Here is a 12,022-nt window from a genome sequence, read left to right as displayed (position 1 = left end):
TATAATGGTCAGGCACATGTTCTTTTTGAAAATGAAGACAGTTTTTCTCAAGACAAATGTACCGAATGTCAGAGGAAGACGACTCCATTTGAGCTCATCTGTGCGGCTTCTTCGGCCATAGGCATCCACAAACACTCCAAACTCTGCCAGTGCAAACAGTGCATTAAGTATATGAGGGCATATCATATTTCAGCTTGTTATAAGATACTTAGCCAATTAAGTGTTTTACATTCAGTCATTGCATGCCACTGTCCTGTGCTTTTTTATGTTGGAATTTTAAATAGATAATGACAAATAAAGTGATTGAATAAATAATAAGTATCTCAATCTGACCATGGAAACAGAGCAGGTACTCTTCTTTCTGAGCTGTGCTCGACACCTGCATGATTGCAATGGGGAAGCTGTAGGAGGATGTGGTAAACATAGCTGAAGCCAACGACACGTCATTCTTGTCCAAGAACTCTGTGAAAATGCACAAAATGCCAGATTAATACACCACATGCTAAATCCTTACACAAGACTTCTCTTCAGTACAGTTTGTGATGTCTATATAGAGCCACTGTGATCACTGTAAATTATTTTACAGTAGCATTCATATAAAAAAGAGCACTGTCAGCTGCAGTATGTGAATCTCAATTCCAGTAGTGGGAGAAATAAACAATTACTGAAATAATTTTTGAGCCACGCACCCTCTAGCACGTATTGCTTCATCTCAATCTCATAGAACTTGTTGGTGCCAATGATGATGCTGTAGTTGGTGAAGTAAATACAGCTACAGGGTTCTAAGGTCTCAATCTCCTGAGAGAGAGAGAGAGAGAGAGAGAGCGCGAGAGAGAGGGAGAGGAGCCCACACAGATGATTAAGGAGAAGGATTGCACAATGTCTGTAAATAAACCTATTCCCATGGGTGGTACAGCCAACATATAAGCCAAGAACTCCTCAGAAATAAATGTTGGAGAATAATTATTTGTCTGGTTAAATATCTATGTTCTTTTCATCTAAGAAAAGATTGATAGCTCTAGCTGTAAGTGCTTAAGTGCTTCTTAATCTAAATCACGGTTAATGATTTATCCCGTCTTTCATGAATTATAATGAGTCATACTTAATTATGTTTGTGTAAAAGACAGGATTACTGCTCACCTTGCGAATACAAAATTTGCTCAGATTGTCGTTGTAGCGCAAAATTGTGACTTTATTGGGCATTGCAGCGCAAATACAGGAGCCATTTTCAATCTAAAGATAGAATGGGTAAAATTACACAAAAACTAATATAAAGTGAGACACAGTAGACCCAAAGTAGATTCCATACTGAGTATGTGCACTAGAGAGATAGCAGTCATACCCTCCCTGCAGCAAAAAGATGACAACCCTTGACAGTCTCAAAAATGTACGGGACAATTTCGGGCAAGGTTGGGAGGTGGGACTGAGAGAGTGACTGCTTCACCTTCTTGATCTCCACCAGGCACAGTGCCCTCTCATCACCTGTAGAAGAAATACACAGCTCAAATAGGGTTGAGTCAGTGTACTTTGAATAAAGCATGTAGTTACTTATACACAAGTGATATTGACTTGTATAAAAAACCCACGGAAACACTTTACAATATGTGTTGACCAACTAACATTAAGTAATTATTAAGTGCTGCATTAATGAACAGTTAAGATTAACATGCATTAACAATGTAGGCAGGGGCATCTTTGTAATTTCTGGGACCCCAAGCAAAATCATTCCAGGTGGCCCAAAGATGTGTGTACACTGTTTTAGGCACACTAGGATATTTGTGCATTAATATATGTTTTTACCTTGTAGTACATCACTGGGTTTTCACTGCTGTCAGAAATCATAACATGTTCAAAATTGGACTGTTTTTCTTTATTTTTATTTTATTTTATGAGTGCCACAAAGGTGCGTGCACTTTATGTTTGCTTTCTATTTTTAATCTAGGTATTCCTTGTCCAAAAAATAAAACAAATAAGGTGTTTATTCAGCTATCTGCTTCTGGTCAACAGGGCACCAACTGTAAAATTCCCACCCCATGAGCAACTCAAAAACCGTAAATAAAAAGGCATGAATTAGCCTCAAATGTTTGGGAGTTGGAAAAGATAGAGGGTTTTTCTTCTATTTTAAGTCTTTTTGGGGAAAACAAGTTAACAGTGGTGTACATTTCCTATTTGCACTATACACCTGCAATATGTGGCCATTGTATGTGGAACCTGGCAATCCTGATTAACCTCAATATCTTGGCTCTGGATGGTCCTAGCACCTTGGAACAAAAACTGATCTCTAGCGCACATTAGGTACACGTACATATATAAACATTTCGCACATTCTTGTTCCTTGAACTTATAACTTAAGGCCCAATTTAATGTTCAAGATTGCTCACAGTTCCATTTTTAGGGTCAATTTCTAATGGAAAGTGTTCGATACTTAATTTTTTAGGGGGTACCTACAGTTCCCTCACTTATATTGGCACACTTGGTAAATATGAGCAAAAAAGGCTGTGAAAAAAAAAATCACAAAAACAATTGCAAACAAAAACAGAGGTTTATCAAAAAAATCTTTGTTAAATATAGGTGTGAAAACAATTATTGGTGCCATTTTAGTCAATACTTTGTGCTACCTCCCTTTGCCAAGATAACAGGTTCTCCTATAATGCCTGATGAGGTTGGAGAATACATGGCAAGGGATCTGAGATCATTCATCCATATAGAATCTCTCCAGATCCTTCAAATGCTGGTGGACTCTCTTCAGTTCACCCCACAGGTTTCTATGGGTTTCAAGTCAGGGGACTGTGATGGCCATTGCAGGACCTTGGTTTTGTGGTCAGTAAACCATTTTTGTGTTTTTGATGTATGTTTTGGATCACTGTCCTGCTGGTAGATCCAACCACGGCCCATTTTAAATTTTCTGGCAGAGGCAGTCAGGTTTTCATTTAAAATCTGTTGATATTTGATAGAGTCCATGATGCCATGTATCCTAACAAAATGTCCAGGTCTTCTGGCAGAAAGAAAAACAGACCCAAAACATTAAAGAGCCACCACCATATTTAAATGTGGGCATGAGATACCTATGGCTACCTCTCTATGTGCGCCAAAACCGACTCTGGTGTTTATTGCCAAAAAGCTCCATTTTGGCTTCATCTGACCTGATCCCATTTGAAGTTCCAGTATTGTCTTACAAACTGAAGATGCTTGAGAGTTTTTTTGGATGACAGTAGATGTTCTTTCCATGAAACCATTCCAAACAACTTGTGGTGATGTAGGTGACTTCGGAGTGTAGTTTTGGGAGACTTTTGACCCCAAGACACAACTAACTTCTGTAATTCTCCAGCTGTGATCCTTGGAGATTTTTTGGCCACTCGAACCATCCACTTCACAGTTCATTGAGACACTATAGACATACATCCTCATCCAGGTTGATTCATAACATTTCCAGTTGACTGGAACTTCTTCATTATTGCCCTGATGGTGTGAATGAGCATTTTCAATGCTTTTGCTATATTCTTAAACCCACTTCCCATTTTGTGACGCTCAACAACCTTTTGCTGCACATCACAGCTATATTCCTTGGTCTTACCCATTGTTATGAATGACTAAGGGAATTTGGCCTATGTGTTACCTCATATTTATACCCCTGTGAAACAGGAAGTCATGGTTGAACAATTTCCTGTTCCTAGTCACCCAGGTGTACTAAAAATGTAAATATCAATGGGAATATACTTCAAATATATATTTTTTGGATAAACCTGTTTTGTGTTTGCAATTGCTTGATATCCATGAGAAATATCCATATCCATCATATTTTTTGTGAATTTTTTAAACAAAAGATTTTAAAACATTAAAGACCATTTTTCAGAGCCTTCTTTGCTCATATTTACCAAGAGTGCCAATATTAGTGAAGGGCACTGTAGGTAAGTATAGCGTGCATGCAGAATATTTCAAGTTTGAGACTTCTCTTTTTTATGGGTGTGAGGAAGTGTAATTTTTTTTATTCCCCTCAATTTCAGGTTGAATATCTCTGGGAAGGCCAGATAAGAAACTGAAATTTTCAAAGAAATAAGTCTTCTATGGTACAATTCTACTGTAAAGATTTTGAGTTTGAGATTCCACTTATTACAGAGCTAGGGCTAGTAGAATCTGGGGAAAAGCCTACTATATTCATGCATTTGAACAGATGTAATATAAGCATAACAAATAATAAACATGAACAATATTTTAATTATGTTTATGATTCACATACAATAGCTTATGCTTGTCAGTGAGGGTTAAAATGCTACTACATTTGCAACATCACAGGGTTCTTCAAATCTGCAGAGTTTAGCTCCAACCTATCTCTTATCTGCTTGTAATTTTCTAGTAATCCTGAAGAACTTGGTTAGCTTGTTCAGGTGTGTTTGACATGCACATTTTTTGTATTAGCTGCTCATTATGCACATTTAACTCAACACTGAATATGGCCCCAAAGTAGCATTAGATTGAATCTTAGTTTATAATTACATACAACATCAATATGCAGATACTACTTATTTACTTAACATAAACCTTTATTAATGGGGTGGCTTCCATGTATTGGTGTGTCATGTGCATGTATGTCTACCAACATGCAGCACACTAGGGGTGTAACTCATTAACATTATCTGTATCTGTATCTGATCAAAATATTTGTATATGCTTTGGTATTCAGATTTAAACCAAAAATGGATGTGTTCCATACCAGAATTCTATTTTTTTTTATGTTAACCCTATCTGTATGCCCTGGAAACACTAGAAAAAGAAGATATATTCATATGCAGATTGTAACAACAAATAGCAATTTGCAGAACATAAATTTATTCAAGTCCTGAACCAGTCACACTGTAGATCTTTTTGGCAAGCTTTCTATCTTCTATATTATGTGACTGAGTAAGCAAGCTAACATTTATAAAGCAGTGATGTCTTTCCCAAATAGAGAAACTAGGGTCCATCCATATCAAGTGGTTCAATAATTGTAAAGTTGGTTGATTACCATTTTTATTTTGTAATTTTTTTTTGAATGATTACATCTATGTATTGGCATTACAAAACCACCATTAAAAAAATATTTTACTTGGTTTAACCATGAAGGCCATCTTTGTGTCAATGCACACAACAAATTTTATACAGCTTATACAGTTATACAGCTGTTTACGGAAACCTCAATATCTCGGTCCTAGCTCCTTGGAACAAAAACTAATCTTTAAGCATTTTACAAGGTATATGTACATATATAAACATTTGGCACGTTCTTATTCCTTGGATTTTTAACTTAAGCCCAAATGTAATGCTCAAGACTGAACACTGTAATTCCATATTTGGATAAAATCTATTTGCGCATACCAACTGTACACCTATACCAACATAATAGATCAGGGTTCTTCAAATCTGCCCATTGACGTCCACTGTCCTACTGAATTGCAAAAGAGTTTCACAGATGTTGAGGAATGAACTGAAAAAACAGAAGTTCTCAGTTGTCTCAGTTATGCCAGATTTTGACCTTAGACTTGACCAGTAGTATCCAACACCACTGTGTGTCTGACAATTTGTTGTAACCCAATATTTCTTCCTGAAACATGTTTTGAACAATGTAGATGCACTCAAAGTTTTGAGTGCAATAGCATTTTAGGGAATTGGCATTGAAGGGCAATATAAATATGTAGTTAGAGTGGTGCTTGAAAGTTTGTGAACCCTTTAGAATTTTCTAAATTTCCGGATACATATGACCTAAAACGTCATCAGATTTTCACACAGTTCCTAAAATAGATAAAGAGAAGCCAATTAAACAAATGAGACAAAAAAGATATTATACTTGCTAATTTACTTATTGAGGAAAATGATCCAGTACCTCATTTCTTTCCAGTACTACAATTCTTTGAGTACTACATTGCTGCTTATGCAGCAATAACTGCAGCTAAATATTTCCGATAATAGTTCATCAGTCATGCACACCAGCTTGGAGGAATTTTAGCCCATTCTTCTGTACAGAACAGCTTCAACTCTGGGATGTTGGTGGGTTTCCTCACATGAACTGCTTGCTTCAGGTACTTCTACAACTTTGTTTATTGGATTAAGGTCAGCAGTTTGATTTGGCCATTCCAAAACATAAACTTTATTCTTCTTTAACCATTTTTTAGTAGAACAACTTGTGTACTTAGGGTTGTTGTCTTGCTGCATGGCCCACTTTCTCATGAGATTCAGTTCACACACAGATGTCTTGACATTTTCCTTTAGAGTTTGCTGGTATTTGAATTAATAATTAATTGTTCCATCAATGAAGGCAATCCACACTGGCCCAGATGCAGCAAAACAGGCCCAAACCACTATACTACCACAAGCATGTTTCACAGATGGGATAAGGTTCTTATGCTGGAATGCAGTGTTTTCTTTTCTCCAAACATTACACTTCCCATTTAAACCAAAAGTTCTATTTTGGTCACATTTGTCCACAAAACATTCTTCCAGTAGCCTTCTGGCTTGTCCACATGATCTTTAGCAAACTGTAGATGGGCAGCAATGTTCTTTTTGGACAGCAGTGGCTTTCTCCTTGCAACGCTGTTATGCACATCATTGTTGTTCAGTGTTCTCCTGATGGTGGACTCATGAATATTAACATTATCCAATGTTAGAGAGGCCTTTAGTTGCTTATAAGTTACCCTGGGTTCCTTTGTGATCTTATGGACTATTATATGTCTTGCTCTTGGAGTGATTTTTGTTGGTCAACCACTCCTGGGGAGGGAAACAATAGTCTTGAATTTCCTCAATTTGTGCACAATCTGTCTGATCGTGGATTGGTGGAGACCAAACCTCTTTTCCATCAACAACTGTTTTTCTGAGGTCCTCAGAAATCTCCTTTGCTTGTGCCATGATACACTTCCATGAATGTGTGTTGTCAGGATCAGACTCGATGGATCCTTGTTCTTTAAATAAAACAGGGTGCTCACTCACACCTGATATACTGTCATACTATTGATTCAAAACACCTGACTCTAATTTCACATTCAAATTAATTGCTAACTCTAGAGGTTCATATACTTTTGCCACTCATGGATATGTAATATTGGATCATTTTCCTCAATAAATAAATAACCAAGTATAATTTTTTTCTCATTTGTTTAACTGGGTTGTCTTTGTGTACTTTTAGGACGTATGATGACGTTTTAGCTCGTATTTATGTAGAAATATAGACAATTCTGAAGGGTTCACAAACTTTCAAGCACCATTGTATGATTATTACAAATTAATTCATAATATGAATTGGCCATGATTTTTATTTGGTACAAACAGAAAAGATAGGTGTTGTGTCTTTGTGTTAGACTACAACTTGAGAAAAACAAAGGAGACACTCGGAGGTAAATTTAACTCCTGTACTAGCCAGCAAGAGCAAACAACATATCAATGAGCAGGGCTGATTACCAATCAGAAGTTAATAACTAAGGGGAGTGATTCCACTTAAAGAAATAGGTCCACTCTATACACTACACTGCTCCCCTTTTAGATGTATGCAACTCATATGAACAGAAAATAAAACATTATAATTTGCTCTCTGCAAATCTTGTTTTTAAACAGTCTATGACTATAACTATAACAGTCTATGATACAAACTATAACTACTATGGTTATAACTATAAAACCAAGTCAGTTCTTTACAGATCCAGTCTTTTGGGTGGCGCTCTGTTCCTTTCAGGGTAGCGCCTCTGTATCTGTGGCGTAACATGAGGGTTTTTTTCAAGGGAGACTGTTTCTGTTGCAGGTGTCATACATTTGTTAGTGTCACAATCAGAATCAAGTGATAAGTCTGGTGGACACACTATGTCTGGTTTATTGGATGCAGACTGTTCAGGGGTGTTCTTTGGCTGAGCATCCAGTATTTGATCAACGTGACGTCTCCACGTATGCTCTCCAACGTCCACCTCGTACCTCAGTGGCCCAGCTCTCGTGGCTATCCGCCCAGGTGTCCACTTGTTCTCTTGATAATCACGTGTTAAAACTTGCTGTCCATCATCAAAACTCCTTGCTGCTTTACTTGTCAACTTGCTGAACTGTTTATTCTGCACTTCCCGCGGCAAGTTCAGTTTTAGAAGGTCGAAGCGAGATCTCAGAGATGAACAGCAGTGCAGGCGTCTGGTTTGTTGTTGCATGCATAGAGTTCCGGTATACGAAAAGGAAGTTGTCCACCTTATGTTGCAGAGGAATGTCCTTTTTCTCCATAGCTTTAATGGACTATTTGAATGTTTGGACAAACCGTTCAGCTAACCCACTTGTAGCCGGGTGGTGTGGTGCTGACTTGAAGTGTTTAATGCCATTTCTCTTCATGAAAAGTCTGAATTCGCCTGAAGTATACTGTGGTCCGTTGTCACTCACAATTTGCTCAGGTAGGCCATTTCTGGAGAAGATACTCCTCAAAACAGAAATAGTCTTTTCTGAGGTGGTAGATTTCATTGGTATGACCTCGGGCCACTTGGAATAAGTGTCCACAGCAATTAGAAACATGGAATTCATGAGAATTCCATGGCCCGGCAAAGTCAATATGCACTTTTTGCCATGGTGCATACCGCCACTCCCACGGATGTAAGGGTGCCTGAGAAGGTACATTTTGAATGTTATGACATTCTGAACAGGATTTTGTGAGATCCTCAATCTGTCTATCTATTCCCCGGCCACCACACGTAGCTACGAGCGAGGGTTTTCATCTTGACTGTACCCAGGTGGCCCTCATGTAGGTTCTCCAACACTAGTACGGAGCTTAGCGGGAACTATTACACAAAAGCTACACATCAGAATCACTTGGCACACAGACAGTTGCTCACGTCTCACTGAAAACTCTGGGAACATAACATTTCCATGAACTGGCCAACCCTGTATGGTGATGTCATACACTTTTGACAGTGTCGGGTCATTCTCTTTTCTTTTCGTACCTCTGCGTTTGTTACCGGCAGCTGGTCCACCAGTGCTGTATGGACCACTTCCTCTGGATCCTGAGTGGAAGGCTTTACTTCCTCAGTTGTAGACAGTGGAAGGCATGACAAAGCATCAGCATTACTGTGCATCTTGGTACCTTTAAACTCTATGTTGTAAGAATGGGCTCCCAAGAAAAGTGCCCAACGTTGTAACCGCGTGGCTGACATCACCGGAATTCCCTTCCTGGGGTTGAAGATGGACACAAGGGGCTGGTGGTCTGTCACTAAGATGAACTTTTGGCCATAAATGTAGTGATGGAACTTCTTTATGCCCCATACTAGACTAAGGGCCTCTCGATCGATCTGTGCATAATTGCGTTCTGCACTCGTCAGTGATCTTGAAGCAAACGCAATCGGACGCTCAGATCCATCGTCCATAGTGTGCAATAAAACGGTACCAATGCCATATGGAGACGCATCACATGCCAGTCTGATGGGTCGTGATGGGTCATAGTGGGTAAGGAGTTCATCTGAGGTTATCAGCCTGTATCCATTTTCAGTTTTACACCAGACACATTTGTTGTTATCCATATTATTTTCCTGTCCATTTCAGGCATGCTATGCAGTTCTAGGCATGAGAGATCATCTTCGTCAGAGCCTATGCCCTCTGATATGTTTTCACATTCAGACACTTTGTGCACTTGTTTAGTTTTTTATTTGAAACCTTTGTCTTTACCTGGTTTTCCTTTTTGGCTGTGCATTTTGTCTGTTTTGCACACTCTTTCTATGTGGCCTTGTCTGTGACACTTTCTACAGACTTTTTCCTTGAACCAACAATCATTTGCATCATGAGAGGATTCACCACATCTATAACATTTCTGCCTTTTTGCACCACTTAGGGACATTTTGTGCATTTCATTTTCTACACTCTTCTTTTGTAGCTCCGATGCATCCTTGGCTCTTGTTTCTATTGAAATGGCAATGGCCAGTGCTTTTTCCAAGTCCAGGTCTTTTTCTGACAATAGCTTCTTCTGTGTGCTTGAACAATACATGCCACATACCAGCCTGTCCCTTAATGTATCAGAAAGTCCCTCTTTGAAGTCACAATGCTGTGAAAGTTTGCGTAGTTCTGCCACATATTCAGAAATGTTCTCCTCTCTTGACTGGTTTCTTTTGTGAAATCTGAAACTTTCAGTTATCACTAGTGTTTTGGGGTTCAAGTGACCTTGTAAGATATCAACAATTTGTTTGAATGTCTTGCTTGCTGGCTTTGCAGGGGTTACTAGGTTGCGTAAAAGATTGTATGTATTAGTCCCCATGAGACTAAGGAGTACAGAAACTTTCTTCTCTGCATCCACATCGTTCGCTTCACAATACAGTTCAACCCTTTCAATATACACCTCCCAGTCTTCATCAGCACTGTCAAACTCATCTATTTTCCCGACGAAGGCCATTGTGTTAATTCCACGTTAGCTTATTAGCATCTTTTACTGCGTGTCATGCACAGGTAACGTTACTCACGCAACGCTTTCGCTAGCAGTGACTGCCTGCAGTGATTCACTATTTCTCTCCTCTTTTCCTCCGGAGACCATCTGACACCATATAACCATATATCCAGCAATATACAGGTGCGTAATTCACTCATTGCCAATTTGTTGTGTCTTTGTGTTAGACTAAAACTTAAGAAAAACAAAGGAGACACTCGGAGGCAAAGTTAAATCGTGTATTAGCTAGCAAGAGCAAACAACATATCAATGCGCATGGCTAATTACCAATTAGAAGTCAATGCTAATGGGAGTGATTCCACTTAAAGAAATAGGTCCACTCTATACACCACAATAGGAGAAGACCATCTTAAATAGAACTATAGCACGTTGACTGTTACATTGACATTAGTAACTTTTTCAATGAAATTGACTTAAAACAAGCTGTAACCAAAGCAGATTACTAATCTGACACCTTGGGCATGATTTCTTTAGAAAATAATGCACATTAACCCACACATTGGCACGATTAATTAATGTTACAAATCAAAATATCACTAATTTCACAGGGAGATGTTGATCTGCTATGACATTACTGTCTGTCACCCTTCTCATAGGATTGCTGCTTTTCTGGCACCATTAATGCATGCTCAGTGACACTGGTTCAGTATGGTTTCGTCCTGTTACACCTAATACTCAGGCATGCTTGCCTATCACAGGGTCATCAGCTGGGTACCACCCCTCAACAAAGTTCTGCTCCTTTAACCCTGGAATCTCTCCTTATTGCAGAGCAGTGGCAGGACATCTCCCTGCTACCACCTGCAACTAGACCTCGGGCTAGATGTTACTACCCCAACAGTTCTCTAATGAAATTAAACTGCCCACTGGATATCCAAGGAGTTGCTCACTCGTCCGTTCCAATCCATGGAACATGACTGTGTATGCAGCCAGCCACTTCTTCACACAGAGAGAAACTGCTCATCCTTGGCCCTCGGGTGACAAATTGTGCCTAACAAGTCCAGCAGACTACTATGCATTCAACACAAATTTCCATGGATCTACCCTTTTGTAGGTCCATAGACCCATCCAGTATGCTTTCATCTAGAGAAGTGTCACGGCCACCAGTGGTTATTCGTTGTGTATGTCTCCTTGTGTTCTGTCTTTTGAATAAAGAATTTCTGCATTTGTATACGCCTCCATGGACTCGCATTGTGACAAGAAGGAACTGACAACTAGAGATGCACCAATACGAAATTTCTCAGCCGATACCGATAATCGATTATTCAGAGTGCTATCGGCCGATACCGATAGTTATGCCTTTTATGCCTTCTTTTAAATTAATAATAATTAATTACACAATTCCGAAAAAAATGCAAATAAAAAATTTATTCTCTCCATTTCAACAAGTTGTTTCACAGTAATGTATCATAAACAGAAAACACATTACTCAAATTAACATGAACACATTAACTAAATTCTGAAGATTAAAGTAAGATTTCTTAACTTATTGAATGTTATTAATTCATATTAACATTGACTGAATTCTAAAAAACCTCCTGTTGTCACACATCGTAGCAGAGATACGAAGCAGAGATAAGGCGGATGCAAGTGCAGGATAACAGTTGTTTA

The 12,022-nt window shown here is 38.7% G+C and overlaps 2 protein-coding genes across 7 annotated transcripts in view; one reads left to right on the top strand and one right to left on the bottom strand.

Annotated features, from left to right (window-relative positions):
- LOC108265536 (citron Rho-interacting kinase) overlaps window positions 1-12,022 on the bottom strand; it is a 139,162-nt gene that overhangs the window by 4,899 nt on the left and 122,241 nt on the right. Inside the window, exons 31-35 of the mRNA XM_017467973.3 lie at window positions 1,343-1,482; window positions 1,141-1,233; window positions 690-798; window positions 334-462; window positions 63-143 (exon numbers count right to left, since the gene is read on the bottom strand). Coding sequence (XP_017323462.1) covers window positions 63-143; window positions 334-462; window positions 690-798; window positions 1,141-1,233; window positions 1,343-1,482 — 552 coding nt within the window. The remainder of the gene's footprint in view (window positions 1-62; window positions 144-333; window positions 463-689; window positions 799-1,140; window positions 1,234-1,342; window positions 1,483-12,022) is intronic.
- mtmr3 (myotubularin related protein 3) overlaps window positions 1-12,022 on the top strand; it is a 124,454-nt gene that overhangs the window by 78,342 nt on the left and 34,090 nt on the right. The window contains exon 20 of one of the 6 annotated variants that reach the window (XM_053680266.1): window positions 11,183-11,580. The exons of the other annotated variants lie outside the window; for them this stretch is intronic. Coding sequence (XP_053536241.1) covers window positions 11,183-11,260 — 78 coding nt within the window. The 3' untranslated portion in view covers window positions 11,261-11,580. Of the gene's footprint in view, window positions 1-11,182; window positions 11,581-12,022 lie in introns of those variants that run through there. 6 annotated transcript variants of the gene reach the window in all.

This window comes from Ictalurus punctatus, chromosome 5 (genome assembly GCF_001660625.3).
Source record: "Ictalurus punctatus breed USDA103 chromosome 5, Coco_2.0, whole genome shotgun sequence".
NCBI lineage: Eukaryota > Metazoa > Chordata > Actinopteri > Siluriformes > Ictaluridae > Ictalurus > Ictalurus punctatus.
This window is presented reverse-complemented; position numbering and strand designations above follow the sequence as displayed.